Below are 18,587 nucleotides of genomic sequence, written 5' to 3' on the forward strand. Positions count from 1 at the left end.
CTATCTTCAGAGTTAAGAATTCTAGACCAACAAAAATAAAGAGTTAAGAATGATGCTACCCACGACCAAAAATATTAAAGAATGATGCTACCCAATGTTAAGGTGGAAAAAAGTAAACTTCAACTTTGGGTTGGGTTGCTGACAAGTGTTATTTAATTTGTGATCAACTGGTAATTTTGGATTTGGCTCTTAAAACTGTGAGTTGGAACTTGGAAGAGCCATATGCTTTCTACTTAATACTAACTCAGAATTTTTTTTTGATTTTTTTTTCTTCCAATCAAGCTCGACCAATTAACTCCCAACATTATTAAGTTCATATTTTTTTCAAAGAAAAAAGAAATGCATGGCTTCATTCTCTCTTGTCTACTTAGAATCACAAATGAAAAAGTAACATATGTGTTAGATTGAGTTAATTCAATTAGATGAATCTAAAAACCAAACATACAGTTATTCATTACTTCCCTCTCAACTTTACATGACTTAGATTATCCGCCATTTATTTCAGTGGTCATTGTCAATTTATCTTCATCCACATGGCCATATTCGAGGTATAGAATCAGACTCATCAAGATAAATAAAATAAGAAAGGAAGCTATTAATAAAACTACACTGTAGGGACCATAGTATAAGAAAAACTTAAAAATCAAGTAGCAGTTACCTTGTGTTGTGTAACTAAGGAGATAACTTAAAAATCAAGTAGCAGTTACCTTGTGTTGTGTAACTAAGGAGATAACACTAACTTTCTTGTTTGTTGCAACTTTTGGGGAGAAAAATAAAATAAAATAAAATAAAATTGTTCCTGTAGATATAGGAGAGGATATTTTTCAAGGCAGAAAAAGAATGAGAACCTCGTCATGTGTGAATGTCAGAGAAGAGGGGTCATCTCATCTATTGAGAACAATATACGAGGAGCAAAGTGAAACACACGCAGTATTAATATTAATATTAAAATACAATTATAAACTGAGGGAGTTTGTTACAAGTGATGGTTATTGAAAGAGAGTTTACACGACTATGGACCGATGAATGTCGTACATTTGCAACAACTCAGATTGTACATCATCTTTTAGATTCTTTTGTCCCTGCCAATGCCATTATTTTTTTTTTTGTGAGGATGTACATTTAAAGTGTACATGTGTTAGGAATGCGCATTTTAAAAGCATTCTATATTTTATAACAAACTAATTATATTGATACCAATTAGAGTTGGTCTAACGAGTTATATTTAAGTGTACAACCATACTACGATCATGCTGTAAAAAAAAAAAAAAAACTAAGATCGCCTTAAACAAAATAACCATGAGAAATCAATAAAGTTTGATCTCGCTAGACTTCGTTTGTTTTAGAATTCATCAGAAAAACCAATTTAAGTTTAATTAAAGTGCTCCTGACAAGTGCCTATTTTTAATATTAATCATACAAATTACATTAAAATGACGCTTTACATTAGAAAAAAAAAAAAAAGAGAAGCAAACAAGCATATATTTCTTTTTTTAATTATTATATATGAGTTATTAGTATGAGTAGTTTGTTTTCTTATTTATAATTTATATTATATTTAAAAATATTTATTTACTATAGTTTTTTAATGAATTTAATTTCATGTGACAAAATTTTATATAATTAACCAATAAAAAAATTATTACTGATATAATTCTTAAGATTTTTTTTGTGCTCATATAATTCTTAAAATAACTATTATAAAATTTAATAAATTTATCACATATTATAATTTTTAATAAAAAATAACAATATAATTTTTTTTATATATAATACATGCATATCAACCTATTTAACTTTAATTACATAAAATAATACTTTTTGAATACACATAATTGCAAGGAATAAGTAAACCCCACCGTCTTTGAAAAGTGGATTATCCCCCCACTTCATTTTTTTTTTTTCATATAAAAAGACATTTATCTTATACAATTATACATGTACTAAAATATAAGGGATAAATAAACCCTACAAGCACGTGGCTCACTCTTTGTAAAGAGGGATAAATAAACCCTTCACCTAACAACACACAGTAACAGTAACTCAGAGACAGAGAGAGCAGGTTAGTGTTACTGTGATCCTCTTTCACATTTTTTAATTGCGTCTTTTTGTTAAGTTGTTCGTTTGTAACGGTCACGTGATCCCAGAAACGTCCCAGATTGGACGCCGTTATCCTCGCCCATCACTTTTCAGTTTTCAATTGCCGTCGCACTATTTTCCAACGTCTCTCAACTCTCAAGTCTCAACTCATACGCCGTAACGGTAACGCCTTCTTCGATTTCCATTTCTTCTCTATTCCCATTTTCTCTTTCTCTCTTTTGTCTTACCTTCTCTTCCAGCTTCCATAACAGAGACACTACACTCTTTCCTTTTTCTCTCTCCCTCTCTCACTCGCACAAACTATATTAACCATTAAATAATTAAATAATTGAATAAATTTATTTCTCTCGAATGTAGATTCTGACACCACAAAATTCCACATGAATCAAACGCCATAACCGCATTCCGAGTTCGATCATTGTTTAATCGTTTTCCATTTTCACCGTAACTTCGGAATTCAATTCCAACTGTTGTGGATTTTCATTGCAATGGAGGCTCAGAATAGAAGAGGAGGATTGGTGCCGCTGTCGCCGTCGCAGACGGCGCGCTCCGGCGACAAGCCGGCGCGAGATCTGCGATCTGCGGATTCTAATTCGAGCGGTCACAGCAAGTTTGATAAGGACAAAGGCGTCAATGTGCAAGTGCTTGTTCGGTGCAGGTTACTGAGTCCGACTCCGAGTTTCACTTCATTGAGTTTGGTTTGTTAGCGACTCGGCGAAATTCGCTGATCGCGTGTTTGTTTGTTTTTGTTTAGGCCGTTAGGTGAAGATGAAGCACGGTTGCATACGCCGATCGTGATTTCGTGTAACGAAGGTAGAAGAGAGGTTTCTGCTGTGCAGAGTATAGCTAACAAACAGATCGATAGAACCTTCGCATTTGACAAGGTTTTTTTTCGTGTTTTGTTTTCTTATGCGGTGATCGTTTTTCGTAAAGTAAAATTTGAGGAATTGTTAATATTATTATTATTTTTATTATATGAAGTGTGAATTAGTTGGCGGAATTTATGAATTCTGCATTCAGATGAAAATGTTAACATTTTTGAACTGAATGTGAAACGATGGAGTAACTCATTTATTAGTCACTTGTCTCATTCTCTGTCAAACATGAATACATAATCATGAGAACAATTTCTGTTATTATATGAGTGTGTGTGAATTCTGCACTTACCGTCATGCATTCATCGGGATTTATGATTGTTATACAGGTTTTTGGTCCAAATTCAAAGCAGAAAGAACTGTATGAGCTGGCAGTATCTCCTATTGTGAATGAAGTGCTTGAAGGCTATAACTGCACCATTTTTGCGTATGGTCAAACAGGGACAGGGAAGACATACACAATGGAAGGAGGTGCAAGAAAGAAGGTTGTTATTTTTGGCCTGCATTGCTCTTTATAGTATTTCTTGTTGTTTTGTGCTGAATCAACTCCTTTCTGCCGTGTGTTTTTGGTTATGTAGAATGGAGAGTTTCCGAGTGATGCTGGTGTCATCCCAAGAGCTGTGAAACAGATTTTTGATATATTAGAAACTCAGAATGCTGAGTATAGCATGAAAGTAACGTTTCTAGAGCTTTACAATGAGGAGATAACAGATCTTTTGGCCCCTGAGGAGACTTTAAAATTTGTGGATGACAAATCTAAGAAACCTATTGCTCTAATGGAGGATGGAAAGGGGGGTGTGTTTGTCAGAGGTTTAGAAGAAGAGATTGTTTGCACTGCAAATGAAATTTATAAGATATTGGAAAAGGGGTCTGCAAAAAGGCGAACAGCCGAGACTCTTCTTAATAAACAAAGCAGTCGTTCCCATTCCATATTTTCTATCACTATTCACATTAAGGAGTGTACTCCAGAAGGTGAAGAAATGATTAAATGTGGGAAGCTAAATCTTGTGGACCTCGCAGGCTCTGAAAACATTTCACGTTCCGGTGCAAGAGAGGTATCAAATGATTACGGTGCTTATTTTGGGCAGTGTACATTCAAATGATATAATTTGGAACAGTATGATAGCCTGTGTGTTTAGTGAGAGTATTGATATTGAAAAAAATATATATATGCCCCTCGACTACATTATAAAATTCAAATTACCCCTTGTCTATATCTAGTCATCTTCAGTTCTAGCATTATCGTTATCTCATTCTTATTCATTCTTCAGCATTTGTCTGAAAAGAGTAAAATGTTATAGCATTTTTTGTGCTTCATTTGTAAGAAAATGCTCGCAGGGTAGAGCAAGGGAAGCTGGGGAGATAAATAAAAGCTTGCTTACTCTAGGTCGAGTGATTAATGCTCTAGTCGAGCATTCAGGTCATGTTCCTTATAGGTATGAATGACCACTGTTCATCTGGTTATTTCTCGTTGGCATCTTTTGATTCTATTTTCAAACCTAGAGAAAAATGCTTTTGTATTATTAAGATGTCCCGTTATATCAGGGATAGCAAATTAACAAGACTGTTAAGGGATTCCTTAGGCGGTAAAACCAAGACATGCATCATTGCTACAATATCACCTTCTATTCACTGTCTGGAAGAAACTCTTAATACCTTGGATTATGCACACCGTGCCAAAAATATCAAGAACAAACCAGAGGTGACTTTCACAGTTCCTACTTTATTTTGTCAACCTTACCATGCTTTTTTTTTTTCCCTTCTTATCACAGATCCGCAATGCAACATATCTAATAGTTTGGATTTCAATGCTTTGTTAGATCAATCAGAAGATGGTGAAATCTGCACTCATTAAGGATCTGTATTCTGAAATTGACAGACTGAAGCAAGGTTGTTCACTGTTTACATATTAAAATAGTTTCTGTTAGTCACTTTGCATTCTCCCTCTTTCAGTTTTCTCTAAACAGAAAATAGAACCATGTTAATAAACTATTTTCCTTTCACAGTTCAGTGCTGAAAAATGTTTCATTTTTATGTGTGTGGTTTGCAGAGGTGTATGCTGCAAGAGAGAAGAATGGAATTTATATACCACGTGATCGTTATCTTCATGAAGAAGCGGAGAAGAAGGTTTCTCTAACTGTATTTTAATATGAATTGGGAATACAGTTATGCTTTTTGAGACATTACTGTTGTTAAATCTGTATGTTCTATAGGCCATGGTTGAAAAGATAGAGCGCATGGAACTTGAAGCAGATTCTAAGGACAAGGTACGTTCCATCGTAGATTATTCCAATATTGTTATAATCACTTGAATATTGAAAAACATCCCATAACTTGTGAGCAGCAATTGGTGGAACTTCAAGAACTCTACAATTGTCAGCAACTTTTGACTGCAGAGTTAAGTGATAAACTTGAAAAAACTAAGGTAAAAAAAAGTTCAGAAGAAGTGGCTGTGCCTAATTGATTTTTCTTTATTTTGAATGTCTGATCTGGGTCAAAGAGTTACATTTACTTATGGCGTATGCTATCTCAGAGAAGTCTTGAAGAAACTGAGCAGTCATTATTTGATCTTGAGGAAAAGCACACACAAGCAAATGCAACAATTAAGGAAAAGGAATTTCTAATATCAAATCTTCTGAAATCTGGTTAGTGAAGTTAATTATATCGCTTATTTTGTTTCAACTAGCTTTCTGTTTGGATATTCCCCTTTACCGTACTCTCTTCGTTTGGGTTGGTTGTTCAAAATCGTTCCTCTCATCATTCCAATGTAGTATGAAGTAGTTGTGTGACTTCTCTGTTCTTGCTTTTTTCCAGAAAAAGCACTTGTGGAGCATGCAATTGAGCTACGAGCTGATCTTGAGAATGCTGCATCCGATGTGTCAAAACTGTTTTCTACAATTGGTCAGCATCAATTTTCAAGTGGTTTTTCTTGTAGGTGTCAATTAGAGAGAATACTTTGATATCATATGAATTGTTTTTTTAAACCTTAGAGCGGAAGGATAAAATTGACGAAGGAAACAGAATACTTATCCAGAAATTCCAGTCTCAGTTAGCTCAACAGCTAGAAGAATTGCACAAGACGGTTGCAGCATCTGTAATGCAACAAGAGCAGCAACTGAAGGAAATGGAAGAAGATATGCACTCTTTCGTATCAACAAAGGCAGAGGTGGGGTTTCCATAGGATGCAATCATGCTTTTTATTCATATTATCTGATTTAAAAAATTTGTTTTGGTATGCCTTTTTCAGGCTATTGAAGAGCTTAAAGTGCGGGTGCGGAAATTAAAAAACATGTATGGTTCTGGCATTAAAGCTTTGAACAGTTTAGCTGAGGAGCTTAAAGGAAATAATCAGTTAACTTTTGAAGAGTTGAATTCTGAAGTAGCCAAGCATTCATATGCCTTGGATGATGTAAGGCTGTCTCTTACACTATACAAATTGATCCTACGCGAGCTTTCTTGGTGTGTTTAATTTAACTTTTGTGCTTCAGCTTTTTAAAGGAATCGCATTAGAAGCTGATTCATTACTAAATGATCTTCAAAGTAGTCTCCAAAAGCAAGAGGTCAAGTTAACTGCTTATGCTCGACAACAGGAAAAGGTGCGTGATTTCTGGTTTGTTGGATGAGCTTCAGAGTTAGAGATGCTGAATTCTATGCTATTACATGTAGGCACATGCCAGAGCAGCGGAGAACACACGTTCAGTGTCTAAAATAACTGTGAACTTCTTTGAGACATTACACATGCATGCGTCCAATTTGATCCAAATTGTGGAAGAATCACAGTTTACCAATGATCAGAAATTGTACGAACTTCAAAAGAAGTTTGAGGTGACTGAAGAAACGCCTTTTTGCTGAATTTGAACAAATCATGATTGGATTTATTTTTATTTTTAACTTGATACATCTCATTCTTTATTGGGTGTAGGAGTGTACTGCACATGAAGAAAAACAACTATTGGAGAAAGTGGCAGAAATGCTTGCTAGCTCTAGTGCTAGAAAGAAACAACTGGTAGCTGTTTCTTTTAGACACGCTAAGCTTACCTACAGTTCCTTTCGTTACTACCTTAGTGTAAATTCTTACCATTCTTTATTTGCTTGTTAGGTCCAAATGGCAGTTAATGATCTTCGGGAGACTGCAAACACTAAAATCAATAGGCTGAGGCAAGAAACATTAACCATGCAAGAGTCCACTTCTTCTGTTAAAGCAGAATGGAAACTTCACATGGATAAAACGGAGTCCAACTATCATGAGGATACTTGTGCAGTAGAATCTGGAAAGAATGACCTTGTGGAGGTTCTTCAGTACTGGTATGGATTAAGGATGTACTGCGTGTACTTTGTCTCTATTATAGTCTCTTTTGTTCACTGAGCCCTACCCTAAACAAACAATTGCACAGCCGCAAGAAGGCAGAAGTAGGTGCACAACAATGGATAAATGCTCAAGAGTCCATGCTTAGCCTAGACAAGAGAAATGCTGCTTCTGTGGATACTATTATTCGGTAGGTTTTTCTTTCCCTGTTGAGATCAAAACAGTCGATATATTTTCTTCATTTTTTCCCAATTGCTTTTGATCAGGGGAGGAATGGAAGCTAATCATCTCCTTCGAGCCCGATTCTCAAGTGCTGCATCAACTACACTTGAAGATGCTGAAATAGCAAACAAGGATATTAACTCATCCATTGAATGTCAGTATTCGGTCTCATAATTATGCATCATAAATGCCATGATAAATCATGCCACAGATGTCAATTGAAAAAATATTTATGCTTGTAGATTCATTGCAACTTGATCATGACGCTTGTGGGAATCTAAACTCTATGATTAACCCATGCTGTGGTGACTTGAGAGAATTGAAGGGCGGTCACTTCCACAGAATTGTAGAGATAACCGAAAATGCGGGGAAATGTCTTCTCAGTGAATACGCGGTAAGGGACCCCAAGTACCAGTTCCTTATTATGCACATATGTAGTATGTATAGATTCGGGTAACAAACAAACAATCCACATCCAGCCAAAGTAAAACACGGATTTTTAACATGTTTTGCTAGCATGCTTGAAGAGACATAAATAGTTAAATACCTTCTCTCTCTCTCTCTCTCTCTCTCTCTCTCTCTCAAGGAAATGGGTGTTTAACTCTTGCTGCTGGATTCTAATTTTGTGTGTTTAAACTGCTACGTGAAATACAGGTAGATGAGCCATCTTGTTCAACACCCAGAAAGAGAACCTTCAATTTACCGAGTGTTTCATCCATAGAAGAACTAAGAACCCCATCATTTGAAGAACTATTGAAATCATTCTGGGATGCTAAATCTCCAAAACATGCAAATGGTGATGTTAGATACATTGGGGCATATGAAGCTGCTCAATCCGTAAGAGATTCCAGACTTCCTCTTATAGCAATTAACTAGGGCAGTCAAAACTCTGTAAATAGCATATTGTTCAAATGTAATTCCATACAAATTACATATTCATTTATTGTTTATTTTGGAAAGAACAAAAGAGAAAGGAAAAAAAAAACGATAATATTTGTGGAGGCAGAAATGTGTGAAAGATTACCCTTTTTTAATTTGGTTTTGCTTCCACAATGGTATATCTATTGTTGATTTCAACTGAAATTGGATCATAATATGATTTTGACATCTTTATGTTGAATTGAATCTCAAGCCTTCCTTAACATATTCATTATCGTGGCAATCGAGAGTGAGAGGAAGAGTAAGACGGAGCTGGAGGGTTTCCTTGCAGGGCGTCTAGAGTTGTACATTTCGTCTTTACCTGCATATATACGATGAAATTGGCAACTCACTACTCAGATAAAGGAATAGATAAATTATTCTTTGCCAGAAATACAGTTCATAGGAGCCTCGCTAAAGAGAAAATTAAAAAAATGAGGCATTAGATGAGAGGGGGAAGAAAGTAAAAAATATAACTATAAGTGAATGAGTATAATGAGATTTTGAGTTGATGAAATCGGCTTCTAATTATTATTATTATTGTTCAGATAAAGGAATTCATAACCGTGAACTGTGTAGAATTGTAAATACCTTTGTGCAAGCGTCACTACTCATTACTCTAAGGAATTCGTTCTGGACTAACAATGTAAATACTTTTGCCTATATTTTATCCTTTAAATGATTTCACTTTTTTTTTTTGAAATAGTGCTGCATTACAAATTAATTACTTCCATTGGTATTCGTATTTAATTAACAAAAAAATATGGACGGAGCCATAGAGGTGGTACCACCTTTTAGCCATACATGCATTACAATATCTACCTTTCATTAGTTGATATTAAATTTGTTTTGTATAACAATATCTAAGGTGGTACCACCTGTTAGTACACATTTTCCGGACCCATATTACTCGAAGTGCATTTACCCATTTTACTACTAATGTACTATAGTTGTATTCTTTCCACTTTCAATTTCTTTTTATGAAGTAACAGTGTAATACTATATTGTAATTCTTTTTTTTTTTCCTCTTCTCAATCTCCTCGTTTTCAAAAGTGTAATTATAAATATACAACTCACTTTTATTTCGTTTTTATTTTACTTCTCCCCTGTCATCAAGTCACTAACTTCCTTGACCTTCCGGTACTGGACAGGCGTCAGCTCCTATACATGGTCTTACGACTTTGCGGAGACCTATGTTTTTGGTAAACAGTCGCCTGGGCCTGGTCACTACGACGGACTCACATTGTTCTCTAGTCTTTCTTTTTTGGTTTTTTTAAAAATTGATAACCTTTTTTAACTCACTTCTCCACCAAGTCAAGGGTGAGAACCATTCTAATAAAGTCCAAAATAAATAATCATCCTTATCTGGATTTATCAGAATATCAAGCCCCTCAATCATTTCTTGAGGGATGATAAGTTTCCTCTCCCAAATACTTCTTCTTTGCCTGTTTTGCTAAAAGAATCCAACATCTTTTCCAAATTTGATCGCCAGTTCATCACACAGCCGCCTAATTCCTTCTCAGTCAAGTCATCAAGGAATCAAAGCTTTCATGAGCAGAACTGAGTTCTACGTTCCTGACGAACAGTTCCAGACAGCTAATGACCTAGAAGAAAACGATGAAGACCTTTACTATGACGAATCAATGATGAACAACTGTTCAGACTCAGACGCATCAGATTCGAATCTCTCTCCTAGTCAGGGGCCTATCATTAAAGGAGACTAATGATGGGAATATATTACATTTATTATTTTCTATCTCTTTTTTATTTTTTTTAATCTCTTCTCCTTTCATCCCAATCCATCCCAAAATAGGGTGGGTGCTTATAATTTTCCTTATAAAAAAATAAAGATGTGGATATATAAATATGATAATGCATGTCTGGGTACACATCTACAATTTTTTGTTATTGTATTATATATTACATTTATTATTTTCTCTTTCTATTTTTTTTTTATCTCTTCTTCCATCCCAATTCACCTCCAAAATGGGGTGCGTGATCATAATTTCCTTATAAAAATAATAAATAAGTGGATGTATAAACATGATAAAGCATGTCCTTTTGCTGGTAAATGAGGATAAATACTTCAAAGTAAGATGGCGCGATGAAGTGTTTTTTTTTTTAATTCGTATGAAAATTCGTAACTTTTAATATAGCAATTTATCAGATTGTGTATATTTTCCATAATTCTTTTGAAATTCCAAAATGACAGTTTTTACGTTTGAATCCGTGACAGTGGTGATATCACTCTAGTCTTTCACATTGAAATTTGTTGTGTTGAATTCTCAAAATTCATTTTATTTATTCCTCCGATACAAGGGCAAAGTTTACACCATTTCAATCCATCCCTTTAGCAAGAACAACAGATGCTTCTACATATTTCACAAATTTCCCCCCAATTCTCCTACCCTTCAATGTTTATCTTCAATAAAAGCTTTCCCTGAGTCCAGGTTACACGGCTTTCACCTATTTTCGGGTATAAATAAGGAAATGGGCAAAAATGAAAATACAAATTGCTTATAACAAGCAAAAGCAAAAGTGGGAAAAAAAAAATGCAAAATGGCACTTCTTATTTACAATTGTGAATTAATCTCTTTTCTTTTAAGGTTCATTGCATACTTTTCAGCTTCGGTAATCAGAGAGAGCTATTTGCAACTGGGAATTATCAGGCTCAGCTGAATATTGTCTGATGAAGGCCCTTCTCCACCAAATCTCAAAAGCCTTCTGAATATTCGGACAGTCATCTCCTTTATTAAGAAATCTATCAAACCAATTGAGCAACACAGTTTGCTGTTGGAGTAAAGGAAGTGTCAAAATAGTTTGGCTTAGTCCATCCTCAACCAATTTTTTATCAACAGCTCTTGAAGCTCTCCTCATCCATCCAAAATCATCATATAGAGCTTCTAGCCATGTCGACAACAAGGAAAATCGAATTTCTTTTGGTACCAGTATGTGTCCCCTTCCAATCCCAATGCATAGTTGCGCTGTGATTCTACTGATCTCGTGCCGGTAAACCGTTGGAACCTTGGAATGAAGTGCAGCAAGCTCTTTCTGGTCTGCCCATATTTTCACAAATTCATCACCCATCTTTTTGCCAATCAAAATGTCAACAATCCACTGAATGTTGTCAGCTTCGCGAGTTATGTCGGCCATTATAACCGCCCGATCTGGCCTCTCATCGCCGTCCAGGGTCGCTTCGGACAGGCATAGGAGAAGAGAACTGATGCACTTGTGGCAAAGATGATAGAGTGTGTCTTTAGACACATCAAGTATGCTGCTATCATTAGATGCATTCTCTTTAAACAACCTAGACAGCAGAGCCTTCATTTCCCTGCGAGCCTTGTCGTCTTTCGCTTGTAGAACACCACTTAGCAGGTTCAAGAAGATGTCATCAGCACTATCAGCAGTAGATGGATCAGATGATACTCTAAGAAGAACTTCGGATGCAGGGTCATGAAGCTGCAAATGTTCTAGCTGAGACATGACTTCCTCCTGTTCATCCTCAGTCCATGGAATAGTTTCCAAATATTCAAGGCACGATAAAACCCCCAAGTCAAACATGATAGCCGCTGACACCTACAAAACAAAAAATATGAACATAACAAACAAATCTCAGTCAAAAACCAAAGAATGAACATCAAGAAAGCACCAATGTTGTCATATAGATAAGATCCAATAGTAAAAATTCCCCTCCATAACATGGTGATATGATATGAATTACCAACATTACAGGACCCAGTGAGTGAATAACATCATCAAAAGAACCAACTAAGCACTAACGTGGGGTTTAATTATGATATGGAATGTGGAATAAATAACCAATCACCAAACACTACCTAATAACAGCGTTAGTTAATCACTCCCTCCACAACAATATATCTTGAAATCAACCATGTAGCAATAATAATCATGAGAGTATTGAACACAGGTACCTTGAGCAAGCTCAAAATTTTAGGAACCCCTTGGCACATTTGGCGCAAGCGCAGCTTGAGATCATGGCAGTGCATCAAAACGACAGCCTCAACGTAGACTTGGACGTCGTCGCAGTCGCTGATCTCGACGGAGTGGGAGAAGGCGCCGTCGCAGCGAAACTTCTCGGCGAAGAAGCGGCTCTTGTCGGCGAGGACGGTCTTGCGCGCCTCCATGGAGACCCTCAGGCCGTCCCTTCCGACCACCGCGACCCTGACGTCGCCGCCGCGCAGGGCGGGCTCGGCGAGCAGCCCGGCGAGGCGATCGTGCATTTGGCGGCGCTTGTGGTCGGAGAATTTGTTGTCCTCGGACATCATGTCGAAGAGGGTTTGCGTGTGAGTGTGAGTCGGGCGAGTGGTGGAAGGTGGCGGAGAGAAGGTTCTAGAAGGTGAGAAAGAGAGGGTCGTGTCGGGTATGAAACCTTGTTTTATCATCGCTGACACCTCTCGGGTGGATTTCTGAGCGCTCTCTCCTCCCATTATTGAAGGTTCGTGAGAGTGTGTGTGAGTGGTCTCCAACAATTCTTAATTAACAAAAACAACTCACGACTCCTTCACATTACATTATAAGTGCCATGTCCCTACTCCCTTTCTACTTCACCAACCTCCTCTCATTTAACCCTTCCTAATTTCCCTATCTTTTCTTCTATTCACAATAATATTGGTGGATGCTTTTTTGGTTTAGACATTAACTCTCTCCTTCGTAGAGAGGATGATAAGGAAAGAAGTTAAGTGATGAGACGAAAATTAGGTAACACATAGGTGAAAATAATGTTTAGTCAAACACAAAATCAGAAAATGAGTGGAAATTAACTTTTTTTTACTTATTTGAATTTTTAAAAAAATATTTATTATAAAAATACTTTTTATTATTATTATTATTATATAAATATATGAAACAAGAGTTTTTCCTCCTTAGCAGACTTATCCAATTTAATTTGTATTTAATAATAGTCATATTTATTAAATAAATATTATTATTATTTTTAGATGATACATGTAGTCTTTTAAAAAAAATTCACTATTTTGAGATTAGAGTATCATAGTTGAGTGTTTATATTTTTTTATATAATGAATTATTTAATGTGTTAAAATATAAATAAAGTCTCGTATTGATAAAATAAAATAAAAAATAATAATTTATAAAAAAATATACATATTTCAATTGTTGATAGATTTTTTGAATGATAATCAAAAACAAAATTATGAGAACTTATATTCAAAATGAATCATATGCGTGAAATAATTATATAAAAATAACAGGTTATAATTTTTTTTTCTTGATATAAATATTTTCTCAAACAAATACCATGACATAATCCTAACATCATGGACAATTGACTTTTAAGTAAATTTGATTATCTTACTCTATTTTTTTTATATGAGACAAGCCTAATTACTAATTTAGTAAAAAAAAAATATAATAAGTCAATATTTTTTATTCTATTAGAAATCTAACAGTATTTTATAATATTTTTATTAGAAAAGGCATTAGTTGATGTAAGAAATTGTTTGAATAATTAAAAAAAAAAGCAATTAAAATTGATGCCTTATAACATGTTTAGATTTGCATAGAAGGGGAATGGATCCACATCTCTCTTAAAGCTATTCTCAATAGCTTATGTGTCTATGTGTTATTCGGTGTGTGTGTGTGTTTTTTTTTCTTTTTCTTTTTTTTGAATATATGAATATTTAATGTGTAACCAACCAGACATTTAATATATTTGAAATCTCATTGTGTCAAGTTGAATTCCCATTCCTTTATAATTAACAAAGTTATTTATGCGTGTTTTATTTATTTTTAACAAGGTTTTGGATGTAAGCACATGTATATAACATAAAGGTAAACACTAAAGGCACACTTTGTTGTTGTTGTTATTTTTTTTTAAATAAAAAAATAAAAAAGTGTTGTAATATGAATTGATAATTAAAATTAATTTATATATGTTTTAACGATCTTTAATAATTTAAAATTAATTTATCAACATTAATTTATTATTTTTTAATAAATTAAAATACACACATTAGGAAGTGAGATTCTCACTATTTTCTTCCACTTTCAATTAGACATTTTTATGTCCTTTTTTATAATTATTTTTACACACTATTTTTACAACTAGTAAATAAATTAAATTATATTTCAATCATATTAAACCACTCTTATTTTGTAATGACCTGACTGGTCACTACACACAGCACAACACACCAGAACACCACACAAAAAAGAACAAGTGTATACATATAGTGTCTAGAATATATATATATACAAGGTCCAAGTCTAGCTAGAGTCAAAGTGTACAAAATACATCAATCGCTACTACACCAAGTAGCTAAAACAACAAAACACCCGAAAGGATCAGCTCTATCTGCCAGCTACAGACTTACCACCAGTCACCAACCTATCACTGTTCTGCTCCCATATAACAATATGATCATTGCAGTCCAAACACAATGGAAACAACAAAGGGTAAACTAGTGAAAAGAAATCAACATACATATATAACAATATGAATGGTAAACAACTACAACTATCAGCACATCAACCAGCTTATACTACATCATAGCATTCAGCAATATTAGCACCGCAAAGCGGCAATATCAGCACTGCATAGCAGCAATAACAACAATAACAGCACCACTCTAGTGGCTATAACAGCACCGCTTAGCGGTAATAACAACACCGACTTAACGGCTATAACAGCACCGCTTAGCGACTATATCAGCATACAACTCAGCATTAAACAGCACAACCAAACAACTCACAGTCGAGCTACATAGCTCAAAACACAACACAACAAATCAGCATACAACTCAGCATTAAACAGCACAACCAAACAACTCACGGCCGAGCTAACATAGCTCAAAACACAGCACAACAAATCAACATACAGCACAACTAAGTAGTATACAACACAGCTTACTACTCACAACTCAACTCAATAGTCCACAGTACAACAATATTTTAATTCAGCATTAATAATCATCAATAACAGCCCAACTCAGCATAAAACAACATTTCTCAGCATTTCCACAACACCTAACAGCATATGGCTCAACATCACCTCCGCGCCCGACGCACTCCTGGTCGCGCTCGGCGTGGCACTACCAGAGAGCACCAGGGGTCCGCGTGCTCGGCGCAAGAGTGCCCGTGCCTGGCGTACATCAACCAGAGAGTCCAAGGCTCAAACGCGCCTGGCGCAATACCAAATTGCGCCTAGTGCGAACCCAGGCAGAGACTCTAAGGAGTCTGACCCGCCCAGCGTGCTCAAACCCGCGCCCAGCGCAGGGAAGGCAGAGACCTCCCCAAGGTCTCGCGCCCAGCGCAATTCAAATTGTGCCCAGCGCCCCCATGGCAGACCAAGAAGTCCCCACGCCCAACACGACAATGATCACGCCCGGCGCCACGCCAGAACACCCCAACCATGTTACCTACTGATATCGCGCCCGACGCAGTCCGAGTCGCGCTCGGCATGGGCCATCCAGAGGCTCACATTCTCAAACTCGCCCGGCGCATACATCTTTGCGCCCGGCAGCTTGCTTAAATGGAGCCCTTAGGTGGTCACGCGCCCGGCGCGAAGAACGGCGCTCAGCGCGAAGCTCAGCAGGAACCCTTAACTTTCGAAAAACTTCATCAAAATCCTGCAAAATCAACCAGAAAACCAACATACAATCCATCCAAAAGTCCACATTTTCATCAAACATCAAGGAAAACACCTCATTTTCAGCATGCAACCTCAAATCCAAGAAAAACCCAAATTTCTTCAAAAACCCCGAAAACCCCAAAACTCCATTTTTCACCACAACAGCTCATCAATCAACATAAACTCAGCCACACCATGAATTTAGGAACTCATTTTCAACCCAAACAACTAAAGACCTAGCTTCCCTTACCTCGGTACAAGAATTCCGAGCTCCGAGACGAAGAAGACGCTCAACGGAGACGAAATGGGGAAGAAGAGGAAGAAAGGAAGCTCCACACGGCTCAACAAGCAATTCCACACTTACTCCGCACCTTCAATCCAAAGAGAGCACCACCAAGAGAAGAAATCAGCAAAAGAGAGTGAGAGTGAAAGTTGAGAAAAGAGAAGAAGAGTAGAGAGTGAGTCGGGGAAGAAAGGAAAAAGGAAGGTCTCACATATTTTATCTTTATATATATATATATATATTTATTTATTTATTGATTGATTTTCTTAATTGTCTACCTTTTTAATCTGACAATTTTTTAATAATTAGTATTTTTTAATTGTCAATAGTTAAAATAATTGTAATATCATGTGGCTTACAGATTGACAACTGAAGATTTATAAGCTACTTGACAACTGAAGATTTATAAGCTACTAAAATAAGTCTTTTTAACATGTCTTCTTAGAAACTTCCTTAATGCATACCGAAAAGAGATTCTTAAATATTCAACTTTTGAAAAGGATAAGCATCTTTTTTAGTACATATATATAACTAATCAATTTATCTAAATTGTCATTAATTATACAATCTTGTACCCACTTTATTAGTAGACCTGGACCCTCTTGCTTGGATGTTTGATCACTTTATGTTCTCATTATCTCTTGAAATGTGTGACATTTATTATATGAAATACAATTATAATATTAGTATTATCTAATTTTAAATAAAAGGATCAAAATAAAATTAACTTTTTTATCCTTAATAAGTTTTTATCTTCCAAGTATAGAAGAATACGACATTTTTTAAAAGGAAAAATAATGTGTACATCAAAATATAAAATTGCGCATATATATATATATATGTAAGAAAAAAAAACACTTTTTGCTTCTATTAAAAAATGGCATTTAGCAAATTTTTTCGAATAGTTGATGTAATTATTAAAGATTATGTGTTGTTATTAAGGATAAAATAGGATATATAAAAATGGACACCAAATAAGATAATTTTACTTATTATTAGTATAAATTAACATAAAAAAGTACTACACATTTATGTGTATTGTTTTAAAAATAAAAATAAAATAATAATGACTCGTTAATAATTAAAGAGTCTGAGAATTTTTTGAGTAACTATATAGTTGTAAGGACAGCTTTGAAGAAAATAGTGGAAAGAAAAAGAAGAGTTTGAGACGTAATTATAAAAATATAATAATAAAAAAATATGTGCATAATTTCTTTTATTAATAATTTAGATAAGTAACAAATAATCAGTTGTGCTGACCATTGTGGATTCATACAAAATAGGTCTGATGGTTAGTATACTTTGAAAGCCACTTACCAACTTGCAATCTTTTCATAAAATTATTTACTGGTATTGAATTATTATAAGTTAGAAAAACATGGTAGTACGGTATAACTTATAAGTTGTCTTTACAAGGAATTTTTTTACTATAAGTTAATATTTAAAATTTTAAAAATGAATAAATTACTGTAAAATATTTAATCAAATCAACTTATAATATCTTTGAATGAATTGCCAAAGACACTTTGTAAAATTATTTTGGTCAACACTTTAGGGTTTCTTCCATTGGTTCGTGTACGATGGCTCATGGGATGGGAACACCAAGAGCTACTTTGAAAGATGAAAGCACATATTTTTAAAAAATCGTTTCAGATCTCCATTTTAACTTCGTAACAAACGTAAGTGATAGCTCAGCATAATTTTTTTTTAATACTAGTATGTTTCCAATCCCTATTTCCCCCTTTAGGCTTTTTAGGAAAAAAAGTCACTTTTTTAGTCTATTTCTAAATGATTGTTGTTATTATTATTATTATTATTATTCAGAAATACATGATTGATATTTTTGTTAAGCAAGAGATTAAAAAAAAAATTGATATAGGATAAGAATCACATATGTTTGAAATTTTCCTAAAAATAAGAAATTGAAAAATGATTTTTTTAGAAACTAAAAGCAGACAATTATATATTTAAAGATATACAAAAATATATATAACATTTTCTTAAGATAAAATATATTTTTAATAGTTAAATTTATTTAATTTCTAAATTTCTATTATTTAGTTTTAGTTTTTATATATCTTAGAATTTTGTTGAAATCCTACCTAAATGCTATTCATTATCATCTTTAATCACCAATCCTAGTTCTCCTTTGATGTATTATACATGTATTGGCCTTTATTTTTTATACTACAATCTTTAATCACCGGTCCTAGTCCCCCTTTGATGTATTATACATGTATTTGACTTTATTTATTTATTTTTAATTCTTTGCTT

At 34.7% G+C, this 18,587-nt stretch overlaps 2 protein-coding genes and 1 long non-coding RNA gene across 3 annotated transcripts; 1 reads left to right on the forward strand and 2 right to left on the reverse strand.

Annotated features, from left to right (window-relative positions):
- Nucleotides 1-2,308: 2,308 nt before the first annotated feature.
- Nucleotides 2,309-8,628, forward strand: LOC109798868 (kinesin-like protein KIN-5D). The gene is made up of 22 exons (XM_020359282.3): nt 2,309-2,758; nt 2,855-2,984; nt 3,305-3,460; nt 3,554-4,030; nt 4,314-4,411; nt 4,521-4,677; nt 4,796-4,865; nt 5,026-5,102; nt 5,189-5,242; nt 5,320-5,400; nt 5,509-5,620; nt 5,790-5,876; nt 5,966-6,141; nt 6,223-6,384; nt 6,464-6,571; nt 6,642-6,800; nt 6,898-6,981; nt 7,075-7,280; nt 7,370-7,471; nt 7,548-7,657; nt 7,746-7,897; nt 8,158-8,628. The coding sequence occupies exons 1-22, from the start codon at nt 2,589-2,591 to the stop codon at nt 8,377-8,379; spliced, it is 3,150 nt and encodes a 1,049-aa protein (XP_020214871.1). The 5' UTR covers nt 2,309-2,588; the 3' UTR covers nt 8,380-8,628.
- On the reverse strand, nt 5,997-9,509 carry LOC145950626 (uncharacterized). Its single transcript, XR_014428425.1, has 2 exons — nt 9,013-9,509; nt 5,997-8,743 (listed from the first exon to the last, which is right to left on the reverse strand). It is a non-coding gene; the product is annotated as an uncharacterized LOC145950626 (long non-coding RNA).
- Nucleotides 9,510-10,689: 1,180 nt separating this feature from the next.
- LOC109798732 (BTB/POZ domain-containing protein) lies at nt 10,690-13,093 on the reverse strand. Its single transcript, XM_020359109.3, has 2 exons — nt 12,354-13,093; nt 10,690-11,997 (listed from the first exon to the last, which is right to left on the reverse strand). Exons 1-2 carry the CDS (start codon nt 12,867-12,869, stop codon nt 11,044-11,046), a joined length of 1,470 nt encoding a protein of 489 aa, XP_020214698.1. The 5' UTR covers nt 12,870-13,093; the 3' UTR covers nt 10,690-11,043.
- Between the last annotated feature and the right edge of the window lie 5,494 nt (nt 13,094-18,587).

Source organism: Cajanus cajan, chromosome 8 (genome assembly GCF_000230855.2).
Source record: "Cajanus cajan strain Asha chromosome 8, NIPB_CcT2T_4, whole genome shotgun sequence".
Lineage (NCBI taxonomy): Eukaryota > Viridiplantae > Streptophyta > Magnoliopsida > Fabales > Fabaceae > Cajanus > Cajanus cajan.